Below are 17,988 nucleotides of genomic sequence, written 5' to 3'. Positions count from 1 at the left end.
ACATAATTTTTTTCCTATATTTTAACCTATGTGTGTATTTGACTTTGTTTTGTGTTTTAGAATAATCAAAATAATACAAAATATTGCCTGCTCCATAGTAAGGATTTTAAAACAGGCTTCCACTAATACCTTTATAGATCTGTACTCCATATATCAAACAAGTGCTCTACCAACTAAGCTAAACTGATCACTGAACCAATTTTTGCAAATAAAAGCAATGCTTTTAGCTTTTCTTAATGTTCAAATAGGTTTTGTCTAATAAATTTTGTCCTTTACAACTCTTTTTGCATATTTCTTAAATTAAATGGTTTAGAAACAAGCTATTACTTTTATTTCTGTGACAAATCTGTATGATCAGTCCAAAAATTATTAGACAGTAGTAATTTACAAATAAATTATTGATATAGTATTTCTGTATGTGCTTTCTTTAAGGTGAAATTGCAAGTGCTAATGCTTCAAAAGAATCTTTCCACCATATGGAGGAGAGGAAAGATGGAAGGAAGGAAATGATTGATCAAACACAAAATAAACTGCTTGTAAGCATGTAATTGCAAAAAACCACTTGCAGTAACTTTTCTCAACTCAGTATTTCTTTGTAATTCCTAACTTGCTGTGAAGGGGCCCTTGCATTGCTAAAATAGTAATTTCCAAAGGGTGGTGGTACATGGGAGTTCAAATTTTCCTTTAACAACTGTTTATTTCTATCTTGCATAAATGTCCCTAGCAAATGATAGGAAAGGTTGTGATTGTATTGATTTTGTTGATCACTATTGATTTGTGTAGATTTAATGTTGAGGGGGTATGCTCAAACACTGGTTGGCTGGTATTTTCCTTTGGAAGTTTATGAAAGATGCAGCAGTTCCAGTGAGACTTACAAAGGAATGCTCAATACAGTGCTATTAACATTTTGGGTTTATAAATCAGGTGTTTTTAAAGCTCGTCCAATTAACAAAATCTTAAAGCTCAGTAAATCTTGGGTTAGCCTATGCATATTTTGGCTTTGTTTTAACTCATCTTGCTTAAAAACAAATAAGAAGGAAAATCTAGTGCCATCTCAGAAAGCCCTGGAATTTGCTGCCCAAAACAGGAGAAGTCAAGCCTTTAACTGTGCTATTTGTGATATTGATTTATGATTTTTTCATAGCCGTAGTTGCAGCACCATTCAATAAATTCACAAATGATTTATCATTTTCAAGGCTTTTTTTTGCCAACACAACTGATAAATTAGTTTTCGTTGTTATTTTAGAGATGATAAAGTATCTTAATCTCATACAGGTGGAACAGAGCTCTTCATTAGAAACAATGTTATTAGACCATGATTCACTAATGGAGAAGATGAACAATTGGAATTTCCAAATTTTTGACCTTGTAAAAGAAATGGGAGATCAGTCTGGAAGGATCCTTAGCCAGGTTTGTTGTCTTTTATTATATGAGGGAGGGTATGTAAAGGTGTCATGCTTCTGTATTTTATTTAAACCATGAAGAAGTTTTGTAGTGCACATATGTGTGAATGCTATCTTAAAAAGCAGAAATATGACTTCTCATGTACTCCATGTCATTGTAAACCATAAAAAATGGTTTATCTATAGAGAACATGCTCCAGTTTTTCTGAATTTTATTCTCAATGTACATAGGTTAGACTCACACTGACTGGGTTTTATCACAATATGCCATTGCCTGTGCAAAATTACCTCCTGCTTTCAGAATTACTACTCTGTTTATCAACCATTTCTCTTTTCTTTATTTCAGTAAAATATTTCTGCCAGCGCTACCCCCGTGAGGGAAGAGAAGTGATCTCTTAGGCAGTCTTTTGCCTCTTGATCCTACAAACAGTGGGATGTTTTTTCCATGCTGCTTTCTGCACGTAGTATCCCTTTTATCTCTTTCTGACTACTACTAAGCTCTTCCATGCAGTTTCATTTTGCTGAAGCCAAACCTGCTGGCAGGTGCAAGAATAGGATTCTGTTTGCTCTTCCCCAGCTTCTCCCATTCATCAAGGTCATCTGGAAGCTTCTGTCTCCTTCCTTAGGGTGGATTTAGCAATCGTGGAGCTTCTGATCTGACCATTAAATAGTTTTATTTCCAGTATCTTAGTTTTCCACTCTGGAACAGAACACGTCACTTTTGTTCAAGGTCAGTGTTAGGAACAATCAGCTGGAGGGAAGGAAACAAGTTGGAAGCAATCTGATGCAGCTGGAATCACAGGCCTGCCCCTGGACTGAAGTCAGGAAACACCAATGGGAATAATTTAATTCTTGTTATTAGACACCATCTTTTCTTTCATAATACACAGTACTTTGGTGGTTTTGGTTTGGTTTTTTTTTTAATATTCAATTAGTCTTTGTTGATCAAATGTTTTCAGGTCTTTTGTCACCCAAGTTAGTGACAAGTGTTAATGTACAGACTAGAATGCCCCAAACCACTTTTGAGTGGTTTTTCTAGTGCAGGATACTCAGTGATCCACACGGGCTTGCATTCCATTTGTGTGCAGAGGAACTCTAGGGCAGAGTTCACACCTCTATGTACTTTGGTGTACAGGCCTTAACTCTACCAGAATTTCTGTACTAGTTCTTCCTGAGATTGTGTGTGTGTTGTTACTTCTCCTCCTCCCACCCCAGAGCTTCTGCCTGTTGCGCTCTAAGCACCTGATTCATTTCTTATTTAGCAGCCAATTAAAAAGTGCATTTTACCCTCATCAGTTGTAAGGTTCTCAGACTGGGTATGTGAAAGGGGAAAGGTTGGGCCAGGTGGAAGGAGTGATGTCTCCTTCTTTTGCTGCTCCTGTTCCTGTGAGCACCTCTCACATTTCAGAACTTCTTGTTCCTCTGCTATGTCTAGGAAAAAAAGTTATAAAAATGAGTAGCAGTGACTTGTTTTAAAAAATATTTTTAGCCTTGGGGGGGGCGGGATTAGGCTTTGAAGTACACTAAGTTCTCCATGTAAACCGTAACATATGCTTCATATACATAATTGGATATTCTGAGTACCTTTTTGAAATACTTATTCATTTACCAGCTAGTTTTGTTAAAAACACTCAAGTCATAATAAACACAAGAACTAGGATCCCTTTGTCAAAGTCTCAAAAATAACCACAGTGTTGAGGGGCTGGTGCTGTTTGTTTCTCTTTGTTTTATTGTTAATGACTCTGCTGCTATAATTAAGTAATTCAAAGTTTTGAATAATAAATCAGAATGTAAATTTCTTCTTTTTAGGTCGCTAACGGAATAAAGCAGGACTTACTTAGCCTTACGAAAAAATTTTGGCAATATTATTAAAAATAATCAGTTGTGCATAGAATTTATCAGTAAGGAAATAAAAGCTTTTATTATTGAGAGGATCATAAAATACACATTTTTGCACTAAAAATTTATTAAATATATCTCTATGACAATAGCATTCTGATAATCTTTAGTGGAATTTCAGTAATTTCAAAGTCTGTTGGCACGTAAAATTTTAAAAACAAGAATATTCTCAAAGTTGAAAAAGCTGAACATGCATTGGTATACCTTTCAGAATTCAATTAATATTAATCTTTGTTTAGGTAACTTATAGCTTGTTTCGAGACACTGGCTTGTTTGAAATTTTCAAAATCCCCACTCAAGAGTTCATGAATTACTTCTGCGCGCTAGAAAACGGCTACCGGGATATTCCCTGTAAGTACTCCCTGGCTGCACGTGGAATTTTATATCAGTGTGTCTCCTCCAGTGTGTGCATTTGTATTGGTAGGCAGTGTCTGAGCTTAGTGTGTTTTTAATGAATACACTTGACAGAACTTGGAACTGCTCTAATGAATTGTAGGACAAAGTGGGTAGACTCTAAAACCGAATTTGTTAATTTGCAGTTTGAAGATAATCTTAAAGAATTTGAATTAGTGGTTGAATCAAACATACTGAAGTCACTTGGAGAATATTTACTGACTTAACAGAAATTTGGCTTAGGTCCTTAATAAAATGAGAAGCAAATAGAGAATTTTGATGGTAGTTGTTCATCTTGCTGTGTAGAGCAGCCAAATTTATTGGAAAACAAAGCAAGAAACACACTTCCCCACTCCACAGATGTTTCCCCAGCCCAGGTGCTCGTAGGTGTTAGATTGCAAGCTGTGCTTGCTTCTCACCATGGTTGATTTAAAAGGACATTTAATCCCTTCCTGAGGCCCAGGTAGGATGAAGTGTGCATAGACTTGAATGCTTGATGTCTATCTAATTTCCCTCTTAAAAGTGTTCAGTGATACATATATCCTCTACTAACAGCTTAAATACAATTTTTCCTTTTATATTTAATCAATTTAATCACATAATACATTTTGTACTTGTTTTGTTTTCTTTTGTTGTTGTTGTTGTTCTTTTTGATGACATTTCAGATAATATTTCTTCATTGTATCTTGCTGATTTTCAGACCACAATCGTATCCATGCCACGGATGTTCTCCATGCAGTGTGGTATCTGACAACACGGCCCATTCCTGGATTTCAGCAAATCCGTAGTGAGCATATAATGGAGACTGATATAGGTATGCATTCACATCAGTTAATTTTGTTTTGCTGAAGAATGTTTTAATGAAACTACAGCAGGTAAACCAAATTATTCTGGAAGAAAAGATCTAATTATTCTTGTGACTCACGTTTTTTTTTTTTTTTTTTTTTTTTTTTGTGCTTTAATATAAGGCAGTAGAAAAAAATTACAAAGCACACACCGTTCAGAAATATCATGCAATTGACTTTTAGAAAAATTATTAGATGAGTAATGGTTAGTTTGTTAGCCAAGAAAACTGGTTCACTTAATAAATTTTCTATGCTGAATGAAGTCTCTGTTTCCTGCCATAGTCAGGGGTATTTTTAGCATTTGAAATACGTTAGACTAATATTTCTTAATTTTTTGGAAAGTTAAACAGACCAAAGAAAAAATACCAAAGTATTTAACGTAATTGAAGTTCTCCTTAATGGCTTTAGTATAAAAATTAATACTTCAGAATTTTCTATTAGGTGTCACATGCAGACTTTCAGGCAGGGAAGTGACCACCCTACCAATAACTGTGTAAGAGCATCCCTGAAAGAGTAATACAGACTCCAAATTCAAATTTTGTGTGTCATTACTTCCAATGACACTTGCTTTTGTGTTGTCTATGACTTCATAGTACTAACTTTTTAATTAAGAATTTGTAATTTTTACCAAAATCTTTCCTGTAAGTGAAGGATTAAAAAAAAAAAAAAAAAAAAAAAAAAAAGATTGTAAACATAGACTTTGATGCTAAATGGTTTGTATTTTGGAAAAATGAAGAGAGGAAATCAAACTCTCTTCAAGAACTGTGCTTTATATGTGTAGTAGAAAAAGACAAGACATGAGTTGTGTGGCTTTTAAAAGGCTGGAATTTTCTCATTTTTTCCAAGTTTGTCCATATCTACAGATTGCACCTTTTCTTTCTCCAAGTGTTAAATGGATTGGGACAGGAGACTTAACTGGAGAAAAGTGATAAAAATAATTTTGTTCCCTTCTACAAAAAAAAAAGCAAAATTAAAATAAGAAATTATAGTCTTATTGCTTGGAACCTCTTCCAGTGTAAGTAGTTTCAGGATTTCAATCCTTGCTTATTTTATGAAGGAAAAGGAGTTCCTCTTATATTATGCACTGATGAAATAAGTGCTATTCCTTTTTATTTTTCTTTAAGTAGTGACTTTGTCACTAGAAAAAGAAAAAAGAAAGAGAAGAATAAAACTGTGAATCTTATCATGCAAATACTTCTAACTTCATGCAGTTAGTTCCTTTTGTGGTACTTTCCACTGCCCTCGCCAAGGTTTTCCTGTAGGTTTGCAAGTTCAAGAAATGGGAAAATTATAGAAATACTAATGAAGGTGCTGATTGATCTTTTCTTGGACTAATTGAGGTTGGAGACAAACAGTAGAACGTTCTGTTAGTGCTACAAATTTGCAACTCGATGGCATTTCAGCTTTTCTTCAAATTTGTTAATTTATCTATAAATTTGACTTTTTCTTTTTCAAAATATAAGTCTCTGCCAATTATTCAGCTTCATGACAGCAAGGATAAAAATACCATGTTTACAACAGTGTCTGGCTGCATCATTCATAATGTATTACAGATATGAATGAAATACCATTCTAAAAAATCTTCTATTTTTTGTACTTTGATTTTTTTTTTAGATGAAGCCAGTGGTATTGCCCCTGTTCAAGTCAGCTACACTTCTTCAAAAAGCTGTCCTATTGTTGATGACAGTTATGGCTGTCTGGTTCCTGCTTTGGAATTGATGGCTTTGTATGTAGCAGCTGCCATGCACGACTATGACCATCCTGGACGTACAAATGCTTTTCTAGTGGCCACAAATGCACCTCAGGTAAGAACCTCTTTAAGCAGAAAATTATTTGTTTCTGTTTGAAATCAGTACAAAGAAATTTCTTCTATTCTATATCCCTAAAGAAGTTATTTAGGATTTAAGTGTTTAAGGCCCAATTTAAGGAATGGGGAAATTAATGTGTACTGTACATGTGTAATATTGTTATTTTTCTACCCTGTTAAATTGTGGTGTGTTTTGTATGTATTGGTTGTATATGCATGTAGAAACAACTTTCAACTTGCAAAAATGAAAATAACAACCTAAACCAGTGCAGGACAGAGTAAAGGATTATTTCATAGAGAGCTGGCCCTAGGTCTGTCTAAGCAACTCTGATGGCTCTTTGGATCTCTCTTAGTAAGGTATGGACAGGAAACTTAAATAATAATTACAACACCAATAACAACAATAGATCAGAAACTGGAACTGCTTGTTAGGAGATAAAAACTTAGAAAGGGAACTTTCCAATCAGTTTTCAACAACTCCTTTTTACAAAGAGAGTTTAGGATGTAGGCAGAGATGTATTTCTGCTGAAAATAGCATGCAAGGAAGCAGAAAAGCAAACAACACAGACACCCATCACCAAGTTTCAAAAATATAAGCATTCTTTGAAAAACTGCAAAAAGCATCGACAAAATGAAGGTTTCTTTCAGGTTCTGTTTCATCTATACAGGATTAATTATTTATAGAGTGTTTTATATAAACATGGAAGCTGTGAGTAAAATCCGCTGCTGCTTTTATATTTTAGTTAGCTTTATGCATCAGCATTAAACATAGCACTTTGAAAACTAGTGATACTTTGCACCATTTCCCAGTAATGCCAGCTCTTATATGTTTTGTATGTTTTGGAGTTCTTTTTGTGGTGGCTTTTTTTGTTTGTTATGTTTTTATTTGTTTCTTTGTTTTTGTTAGATGGGGGATTTTCTGTTTGTTTTTAAATGGTTTGGTTTGTGGGGTTTTTTTTGTTTGTTTGCTTTTGTTTTTCCAACACAATTAAGAGGAATTAAAAGCATATACTTAGATTTCTTTTTCTTGGTTTTTTTTTCATCACTATTTGACATAAAACACACACTGCTCCACACATACACTGTGCAAAGTCTTAAGTGGTTTGTGTATGTGTGCCTACAGTCTGAATGTAGATGTCACTAGGACATTGTTAAGGACTTTTAAAGAATCAAAGAACTTTGCTAATTGTTAAGTTTGGGGGTTTTTTTCCCCCTCATCTGTCATTTTCGTGTCGCTTTAACCCAAAAACTAGAAGGCAAAATATAATTTCTATTTTTTTTTTTTGCCTAATGTAGTTCCTGACTAGCCCTGAAACTTCAGAATATTTAATTATAACTTTAAAATTTTCCTGTGTAATTTACGATATTCTGGGTTTTTTTATCTGTAGGCTGTTCTCTACAATGACAGATCAGTCTTAGAAAATCACCATGCTGCATCTGCCTGGAATCTTTTCTTATCACAACCAGAATACAACTTTTTATCGAACCTCGATCACGTGGAATTCAAGCGTTTTCGTTTCTTAGTGATTGAAGCAATCCTTGCCACAGACCTCAAGAAGCATTTTGATTTCCTTGCAGAATTTAATGCCAAGGTTTGTTCCACTTTAGTGTCTGCACTGCTCTGGTCTTGATATACCGATGTTATCACTGCTTCTCAGTAGTTGTTAGTTATATTTACTTGCATTTAAAGTTTTATATTATTTAAATTTAAGTTATTAAAAACGCAAATAAAGTATTTTCTTTGTACAAACCAGCTGTAGATGGTTTGTAGATTGCCTAATAAACCCACGATGAACAGTTTTAACTTGATGTTTGTGCCTATGCCAGGTGAATGACATGAACAGTAATGGCATAGAATGGAGCAATGAAAACGATCGCCTGCTGGCCTGTCAAATATGCATCAAACTGGCTGATATTAATGGCCCTGCCAAAGTCAGAGAGCTACATCTGAAATGGACTGAAGGCATTGTCAATGAATTTTATGAACAGGTGGGTATGGAGAGAGCAATTTTCTCTTCTGTTTTAATGATGGGCAGATGATTGATTCTTTGTTTTAACAGTGGTTTAACTAAATTAAGCTTTATTCCTTGTTTTAAATCTTCAGGTAAGATATTTCCATCTTCTCATTCTGAATACTGAAATATATTTTCATTGATAGCTTACTAGCATGATCTTTTAGTTTGTACTAATTGTGTCCAGAAAACAAGCTCCTAGCCAATATTTTCCATTTTTCAGATATTAGGGGATTTTTGAGGGGGAGGGCTTCTTTCCTTAGGATGATGCTGATAAACCAAAATAACTTCTTTTACTTTCGGAAGGTAAGTTCACAGATATGTTTCCAGGTCAAAGAATATGTGCAAAATCCCCAAGCTGGAAATGTATGTTCAGCTGTAAAACTATCAAGTCCATGGAAATGCTGAGATAAGTAATTAGAGATCAGATTTTTCTGTGAGCAACTGTTCAGTGTTTTTCTTGTCCAGTTTATAAAATGGGAAAAAAACCCAAACCAAGCCACTTTACTCTGGATGTTATAGTTCATGTCATTCGTCTGTGGCCTTGCAGGGGATGCCATTACCAGAGTGCCTTGCTGTGGCTGATCACTCTGCCATTTTCTCTGTCCACCAGCTCAGCAATTGAAGTGGAGTCTCTGCCTCCTCTGAAGCCATCCTGTGAAGGCAGAGGAATAGCAGCTCCAGTAGAGCTAGTTCTCCATCCAGGCATAAGCTGAAGGGAGGATTGTGGACTGTGCAAGTCCGAGCCATAATGTGTCTTTATTTTAAACTGGCCTAATTACATTTACATTCACTTAGTCCATATTATTGTCGCCAGTAAAAAGATACAATCCTTGTGATGGTTCGTGGAATCACAGAGGGACCAAAAGAATCATCAATGTCTAACTCCTGGCCCTGCCCAGGACACCCCAAAAATCACACCATGAGCCTGAGAGCACTGTCCAAATGCTTCTTGAGCTCTGTCAGGCTGGTGCGGTGGCCGGTGCCCTGGGGAGCCTGTTCAGTGCCCAACCACCCTCTGGGTGAAGAACCTTTTCCTAATATCCAATCTAAACTTCTCCTAACCCAACTTCAGGCTGTTCCCTTGTGTCCTGTCACTTCTCATTGGAGAGAAGAGATCAGTGCCTGACTCTACGCTTCCCCTCGTGAGGAAGTTGTAGGTTACTTGGTTCATTAATAGCAATTTTTAAAATAAAAATTTAAAGTTAATTTTGTGAGAAATTCCGATAAGCTTTTTCATTTCTCTTTCAGGGTGATGAAGAAGCAAGTCTTGGATTACCAATAAGCCCCTTCATGGATCGTTCTTCTCCCCAGCTGGCGAAACTGCAGGAATCTTTCATCACTCACATAGTTGGCCCCCTTTGTAATTCCTACAATGCAGCTGGATTGCTTCCAGGGCAGTGGGTTGATGAAGAGGAGGAGGATGCAGAAAGCACTGAGGATGACGATGGTGCACAGTTAGAGAGTGATGATGAAGAAATGGAAGATGATCTTATTTTAAGTAAGTTTCTGCATTTCAGTTGGTGTGTAGTTCTCATTCAGTAGCTTCAGACATAGAGATGACAGTTAAAATTGTGCTGTACAAATCTTGTAGATTTTGCTGTTATGCTGCTTCATAAATTTTCCTCTTTCAATAAAAATTTTGGTGCTACCAGGAGACTTGCAGTTTGAAACAGAAACTTGGTGATATCCTTTGCCATGCCACTGTTTAAATATTCAGAATAATCATCCATATGCCTTGCTCAAATTTATGTCTGTCTTGCAATCTGTCATTAGTTTTGTATGTGCGAAATACAATTACTTGGAATGTCAAACAATCCAATATGCTTATAATTTTACAGAAGCTCAAAGAAAAAAAGGTAGACGAATATTTTGCCAGCTAATACACCACCTCAGTGAAAATCACAAAATATGGAAGAAAGTGATTGAAGAGGAAGAAAAAAATAAAACAGAAGGAGCCAAACTGCTGACTGAAATCTCATCTTTACCTCAAGCAGATGACATTCAGGTTATTGAGGAAGCTGATGAAGATGATGAACGACAACTAGGAGAAGACAAGACATGCTAAGGGAACTCCAGTGGTGTTCAGTGTGATGACAGCCTATTTTTTTTCCACTGTGCTGACTTCAGCCTGACACAGCTCACACAAAATCGAAAGGCCTTAATACTGTGAGAGGATTCTTTCTACTCTGGTGGAATCCCACTCCTATGCACTTTCGCCACACGGAATATGAAACTTTATTCAGAGATTGAGTATTGTACACCCTGATGCAAAGTTCTTTATGCCTTAGTTGGTATAAAATATCCTGATATAATGCTGCCTTGCTGAATATGGAACTCTTCCTCGAGGTACCTGCAGTTTTTAAAAACATTCAGTGACTTCGATTACCAAAGTGGCAAGAACTTTTCGCTAACAAGGAACCGCGGGATGAATCCTAATATTGTCTTGAGTTGCTTATTTCATGTTGTTTTTGAACATGAATGAGAAAAAAGTCTGTGCCTACATGAAAACTATGTTACTGCTGCAGTGCAAGCCTGTTGTGGGGTGTCTACTTAGTGCAGTAGTGTGCTTAATGTAGTCATCTCAGAGCAACTGTTCAAGGACTGTGACATAAATGCTGAATTCTGATATTTGTGGTTTAAAAAAAAAAAAGGAAGAAAATCCAGGTGCATCTATTTCTGATGCTTTTTATTATTGTGCATAATCTGATGTTTTATTTTTGCAGAAAATATTCAGGTTTGCAGTGGATGTTCATGATAATTCATTGAATACAAGGCCATTAGCATCTGTTGCCTTGCTGTTTTGTGGTAGAACATTAAAAACCTGTTCAGCTACTTAAATTATGAAGGAATTTTATTCTTTTAGTCATAAGTCATGTTTATTTCGTGCCCTTACTCAGGTTCACATTTAAAACAAGTCAGCCACATCATAGATTTTTATCTTGCACCCATTTCCCATATTAAATTTTAAGGAAATAAGATCGTATCTCATTTATTCTTTGTATGTAAAGCTGTAGGAGAATTAAAGATTTTTTTTTTTAAAGACATAAACTACTGTTTCAAAATGGCTATTTTAATTTGCCCCACGCTTTTTCTTTCATCACAGACACAGCTTTTATTGCCTTCACGTTTGATGTGCATACCAAAATACACACATGGAAACCAGAACATGGAAACTTCGTGTAAGGTGATGGAAATCACTGCACTGTACTACATTTTCGATTGCTGAGTTTTAAAATAACAAACTTAGACATTCCACACCAATGTATTTTTAGGAACACTACCATTGAAGGTCTAATTTGTAAACAAACAAACAAAAAATTCATAAATTAGGCTACAAGTAAACAAGCAAGCCACAAATAAGCCTAGTTTTAAAAGTGTTCCTTTTATTACTAAACCTTTATATGCTGTGTAGTTGAACTTAATAAAACCCAAATGCACGTGTGCTATTTCTAAATGTATCTCAGCATATTTGTGTTTACATCAATTGACTTGGAGAAAAAGATAACTTTGTGTAAATTGTATTACACTATTTTACACAGATTTTCATTCTGCTATTTCATTGGCCAGTTTAAATAACTGAAAGTTTTGGGGTTTTTTTGCATTTTTCACTAATAAGCTTTTTGTTGATGCACTTAAAAGACCACTGAAATGTGCTTTTGCTAAATCTTCAGTGCCAAATCCCCCTTTGCTGCCATTATTACTACCACTGAAGTTTTTACATAACATGAGCAGTGTTAAAACCAGATATTTCTGTCATTAATAAAATGTTGCACTATTGAAGCTGGCACTTACTGATCATACACCTGTATTTTACATTTCCTCAGTCATATATTCTTCTAACAGTTAATATGAAGACTACAAAAAATCTGCTTCTTTCAGTATGCTGTGTTCTCAGCATTTTGTATTTAGACAGTGTTTGTGTACATAAAATATCATTTTAATATTGTTTAATATCATTTTGCTTTGTTGGAGAAAAATGATACTAATTAGTTTATCTAAAGTTACTGCTCTATTATTTTACATGCCAGGTTTCCATTTTTAGTTTCCCTTTGAAATTATTTTAAAAATAGCAGAAGTATAACAAGGTAAAAATTAAGATTTTGTCTTTTACTAGGGCATTGGCAGGACTTATATGTGGTGACATCTTTGCCAGCAACTTTCTTATCTCAGGTTTCCCTTAAACTCTTTAGGAATACTGAAGCAATTTTAAAATCCAGTAACAAGCAGCAAACCTCAGTGTTTCATAAACTATAATGCTAATATGTATTTCCAATTAGATATTTCCAAGTTACAACAGCTTGCTTCAAAGATATTTAATTATGAATGTATTCAAAATCCACTTTAAAGTGTCTGTTATTTATGTGTGCACAGTATGGGACTAATTGTTACTCTAAGAGCAAAGGGAAAAGAATAGAAAAAAGTTAACAAAGGTTGGTTCAGGGCACGTTTGCAGAAGTGGATGTGGCTGTAACCAAACGTGTCTTAAATCTTTCAAAAATGGTAGTGGAGGGTCCTCTGAATGTTGGTCGGGCTGTTGTCCAAAATAACATATCCCCGTACAAGGCATATCACTCTTAAACCTGTGATCACACTTCAGTAATTCACAGCTACCAGGGGATGCTGAGGAGTGCTGGAAACCACACAAAGGAGCACACTTAAAATACTTTCTAATGCAAAGCTACCTCTTTTTAAATTTTCTTTTCCACAAGTGGACCAAATTAGCCTACACTGATGTTTATGCCATGCAGGAATACAACTTTTATGTATAATATTGTCAGGTTTGAGTCTCCCATCTTCTCATTGCCTTCTTTTACAATGTATGTTGGATTACTTGCACCCATACTTACAGAATTAGACCTACCAAACTTTCTGTAAGGACAAAATTCTCTCCGTGCTTCTGGAGTCCTCTGGATGTGAAGGAGCTGCTAAACCAGTCAAAATGAATTGCTTGGAACCTCTTCCTGTGAGTTCTTCCTCTATGACAAAGTAAAATGGTGAGTGTAAGGTTTAAAATGAAAGGAATGGTATAGCATTGCTTCAGGTAAGTCCAGACTAACAAAGTTTCTGTAAGACCTGATTTGCTCTGTGCATAGAACCATTTCTTTGTATTTGCATCCAGCTTTGACCACAACCTATGGCAGGTGAATCAGCAAAAGGAGTTAGCAGAATTCAAGAGCTCAAAGTTTTAGCTTTGGTGCCTGCTCCTGGGCAGACTTAGTTGAATCTGGGCTTCTGGATCCTCTGAAAGCATAGACAGAATTTGAGGTAATCCAGAGTGTGCTATTGCCCATAGAGGGCGTGGGCTCTCCCTCGCTGGAGATATTCCAGGACAGTCTGGACATAATCCTGTGCCATGAGCACTGGGATGACCCTGCTGGAGCAAGGAGGTTGGACCAGATGACCACTGTGGTCCCTCCCAGCCTGACCCATCCTGTGATTCTCTGTGGCACCAACATTCACACGGCAGCACTTCCTCTTTTGTCCGAAAAAACTTGAGATGTGCAGAACTGGAAGTGTCTCATACTCTGGTGAGTGCGAGAGCAGGAATCCCAGCCTGAGAGACATGTTTTGGACTGAAAGGATGGAATTAGCTTGGATGATGAGAACCAGAAAGAAGAGGTAAGGATGACACGAATATACTACAGATATTCAGAAGAGAGACACTGTTGATTGTCTCAGGAGAGTTTGTATTCGAAATAATATGGAAACAGTATGTCTTTATCAAGTCAGAATACCTGGATTTTTAGAAATGAAATGAAAATGGTAATGGAAATAATGATGCAATTATGACAACTTAAGCTGTCATACAAGTTTTAGGAAATTGATCCTTCTGTGGCCAATAAAGATTAGATGAGAGAAAATAAATATACAAAGTTGATTAAATGAGGTACAAAAAGTATGATCAACACAGTATTTATTTTGCTTTTTTTCCTCCAGCTCTCTTCAGAATTGTGTCTCTGGACAATGTGCTGCTTCATTCATGTCTCTGTTAAGGCAAATGAGGTAATGAATTGCTTTCACTTTTCCAATGAGGAATTTTCCTTTTGATATCTTCTGAAGTAAGACTTAAACTTGCTATAAAAATTACACTGTGGATTCTCAGAGATGAAGCTGACAAAAGAACACAATTTTTAACTGCTCTCTACCTGATCTTAGTTTAATAGGGATGTAAGCAGTCCATGTATTTGTCCTCTGCTTAATGAGAGAAGGAGCAACACATTTTTAGAGGAAAGAAAGCTAATGGACTAAGCTGCTACAGGATAAACATTGCATGGCACTTGGCTTTCTAGTTGGCAGAGGCCCTTCTGGCATAGTGTACAGCCCCCACAACTTTATGAATCCAGCTAATAGATACATGAACCTCCCTCAATGATTTTGTTGTCCATTTGTTACTCTTATTTCTCTAAGACATTTCTGGCTTAAGCTTGAAATAGTACTTCTGATTAGTCTCGTTCCTGGTATCTGCAATACTCTAAAATCCTCCAAAAAGAGGTAGAGTAACTACCAATTGCTTGTTTTGTTAATAACAGCATTAAGCTAGAGAGTGGTTCCAGTAAAGAAGAAACTGTTTTCCTTTGGTTCTGAGGGTGAAACATCTGTCCAGAAATGGTCTGACTTTAAATGAAATCTAAGGATACCATCAGAATACCGAATAATGAATGCTTGAGGTATGTAAGTGATTGACACTTGGTTCTATGTGACACTACAGACACCCTTTAAAAGGGCACAACACAACCAGAAATGTTTGACAGGAGGGTTTCTTTTCAAATCTGCACACCCCAAGTCATTTTTTTATTTCTGGACTTCAAGAGATCACAGGTGGTAGCAACTGGTGTCTGTGGTAGGTTGTGGCTGTGCCACCTGTCAGAATGTTGCCATCCGTGGAACCTCATAGAGTAAAAATCTTCTAGTGAGGTGAAATCTTCTGTATGCTGGTTTATCTGTGAGGTTTCAGAAGAAAAAAAAAGTAATCTTAAACAAACCCAGCCTTTAAATAATGATGAGAGACCACGGTGTTTCAAATGATCCCTACCATTCACCTTGTGATTTGTTCATGTTCTAAACATCCTGCCAAAAAACAGGTGATGAGTCACTTCTGACTCATCTCTCTAGGTCAGCAGAGCCCTTTGCACCTTGAATGAGATCAAAATATCTTCATTTTAATTGAATATAAAACAAGAGGTAATGCTTAGGTTAAAATGCAGGTACCATACCAAAAATCCAGAGGATAGGGTTGACATTAATTATTGCACATGAGGAGCAGAGTGCAGATTTTGTCCCCTGTGCCTGTCAGATGTGAAGACTTGCTCCTATATATAGTCATTCAAATGGGTTTAGCATGCCCCTTTCTTTATCATGACATTCATCCCAGTAGAGTTTATTAATCTGCAGTATTGCCAGTTTATCTGACTCATATTAACTAAGCTTTCTTTCAGTCAAAGAAGTGAATAAGTAAGCTCCTCTATTTGTCTTTGAGAATGGGTTTGTAATAATTTTTTTCTATTCATCATAGCTAAGTCATTACCAAAATACCGTTTCTAATTTCAGATGCCACACCCCAGGAAAAACACCTGTCCATTAGACAGATTGCAGAGTTCCAGTACAGACCAGTGGAGACTGATGACGTGGCCTGAAGAGAAGGAGAAAGATAAAATTAATTAAAGAGATTTTTTCCTAGTCTGGAGAAAATGAGACTCAAGTGAGACATTCTAAGGTTACCTTACAAGCCTGTTTCAAAGAGTAATCAGAGTAATGCCTTCAGTGTTTGTAGTGTTTAGGACAAGAAGTAACACCTTTAGGTTGCAAGGCTCAACATGACTGATTGTCTAAGGATTGAGAGGGCTGTGAGTCACTGAAATAGATTGTCTTGGGCTATTAAGAAAGTCTCTGACAATAAAAAAGAAGTCTGAAAACCAGCTTTTAGTAAAATTGTTGGGGGACCTGATGAGTGAACTGCGTAACTTACTGAGATCCTCTATGAACCTATTTTTTTAAACACTAGAATTAGAGGTCTGATATGGAAGCCTTAATACCAAGAAGAAAATGTGCGCAATTATAGAAATAATAAAATTCAAACAACAGGAACTGGAGGTGTCAACTTCTTTATTTCCGTAAATATTGAAACCTTTTTATTTTAAATGTGTTTAACCCACAAGGCCTCTCCCACCAGAGAGAGTCTTTTTATCTAGAGCTAGAATCCTCTTGAAAGAATAGATGAGATTTGAAGCTCAGGCAGAGATAAGAATCTGTCTACTTGTCAGATTGTGAATAAATGGAGATCAGAAGCCAAATATTTTTTTAAAATATGATTATCTAACGTTAGTTTGCTAAAGCTAATTAGATTTTAAATATTTGTCAAGCTATGTGGGCCTTTCTAGATGTTAAGAAAGTGCATACTTAAGACATTGGGAGGTGCTGGATGCTTTAGATGATGTAATTCATATACTTAGCAAAAGAATTAGTTTAAGTGAGTTGGATTTTTTAGACAAATTTTAGCTCTTAGCACTAAATTTTATTCCAATCAACAATGAATTATTCTTACAGTCTCTATATAATAATGACATTCATTATGGCACAAAGAGCTTGAATATTTTATAGATTATACCTACGATTTGTGGTGAAGTAAATGCAATATTTAAGGTATGTTGCACTTCTCTCTATAGTGTGTATAGTTTAGGCTGTACATTCTTTGAGAGAGAAATGGTGTGTCTTTACAGAATGTAAAATAAAATGGAACAAGATCTGAAAATGTCCTGAAGTAGCTTTATAAAGCAATTTTTATGCTTCCAAAAAAAGGCAATTAAATTAACTTCCTAAGCTATATCAGCTAAAGAGGGGCTGTGAGTACCAATGTTTTTCCTGGAAGAATTAGGCTTATAAAATTCCACTGTGGTGCATGTTCAGCATTATTATTATTATTTTAAATTGAGCTTATTGTGGGAATTGAAGAGAACCAAAAGGGCATTTTGACCCCTTAAACGGGGACGCCTGTGGAGAAAGGAAACTTAATTACCTGAGAAAAGCCGGAATTCTTTCAGATGTTTTATCCATAGTGATTCTATTCCCTAACTTTCATTCCTTAATGGTATGAAACTGTACCTGTATTACCTATATTAGTGAGGGACCTGAACAATGAGGCATCCATTACCCCCTTGTTTTGGTGTGGGTATGTGTGTCCAGGAGACATGGATGGGTGGATCCTGTTGTCTCGATGCTGATGGGCCTAATGTGGATGAGCATCCAAGCAAATTAACTGTACTGTAAAAAGCTTTTTGATACATAATAATTTCTTCATGCTTCTGATAAATCATAGTTTACACAAATTAAAAATATTTCCTTTAAGTTTTTTTGGCATGAGTGTAGAAAAGGAAGTCAGGACTTGAAAACAGCAGCAGAATAAATAGTAAGTTTATTCTATTTTTTGGAATATTGCTATAGGCTGGTCTACATCACATGTAAAATTTTGGGCAAGCAGCCATCCGCTGCAGTAATAGCAAGATATTGGATTAGATTGCACATTCCTGATATGCTCCCATTATTTTAATGGGTTTAATCTATTTGGAATGTTACTTATTCGGAAGAATGTAACAAATGTAATGTCTCCTGAAGCCTGGCAGCCTTCCGAA

The 17,988-nt window shown here is 35.9% G+C and overlaps 1 protein-coding gene across 1 annotated transcript in view; it reads left to right on the top strand.

Moving 5' to 3' along the window:
- PDE3B (phosphodiesterase 3B) overlaps positions 1-11,816 on the top strand; it is an 88,444-nt gene extending 76,628 nt beyond the window's left edge. The window contains 9 exon segments of the mRNA XM_008644883.2: positions 433-536; positions 1,276-1,410; positions 3,542-3,653; positions 4,396-4,509; positions 6,155-6,345; positions 7,736-7,939; positions 8,175-8,336; positions 9,611-9,860; positions 10,201-11,816. Coding sequence (XP_008643105.1) covers positions 433-536; positions 1,276-1,410; positions 3,542-3,653; positions 4,396-4,509; positions 6,155-6,345; positions 7,736-7,939; positions 8,175-8,336; positions 9,611-9,860; positions 10,201-10,427 — 1,499 coding nt within the window. The 3' untranslated portion in view covers positions 10,428-11,816.
- Positions 11,817-17,988: the final 6,172 nt, after the last annotated feature.

Source organism: Corvus brachyrhynchos, unplaced genomic scaffold, assembly GCF_000691975.1.
Source record: "Corvus brachyrhynchos isolate BGI_N302 unplaced genomic scaffold, ASM69197v1 scaffold542, whole genome shotgun sequence".
Taxonomy (NCBI): domain Eukaryota; kingdom Metazoa; phylum Chordata; class Aves; order Passeriformes; family Corvidae; genus Corvus; species Corvus brachyrhynchos.
The sequence above is the reverse complement of the archived record's forward strand: the minus strand, read 5'-3'. Positions and strand labels throughout refer to the sequence as shown.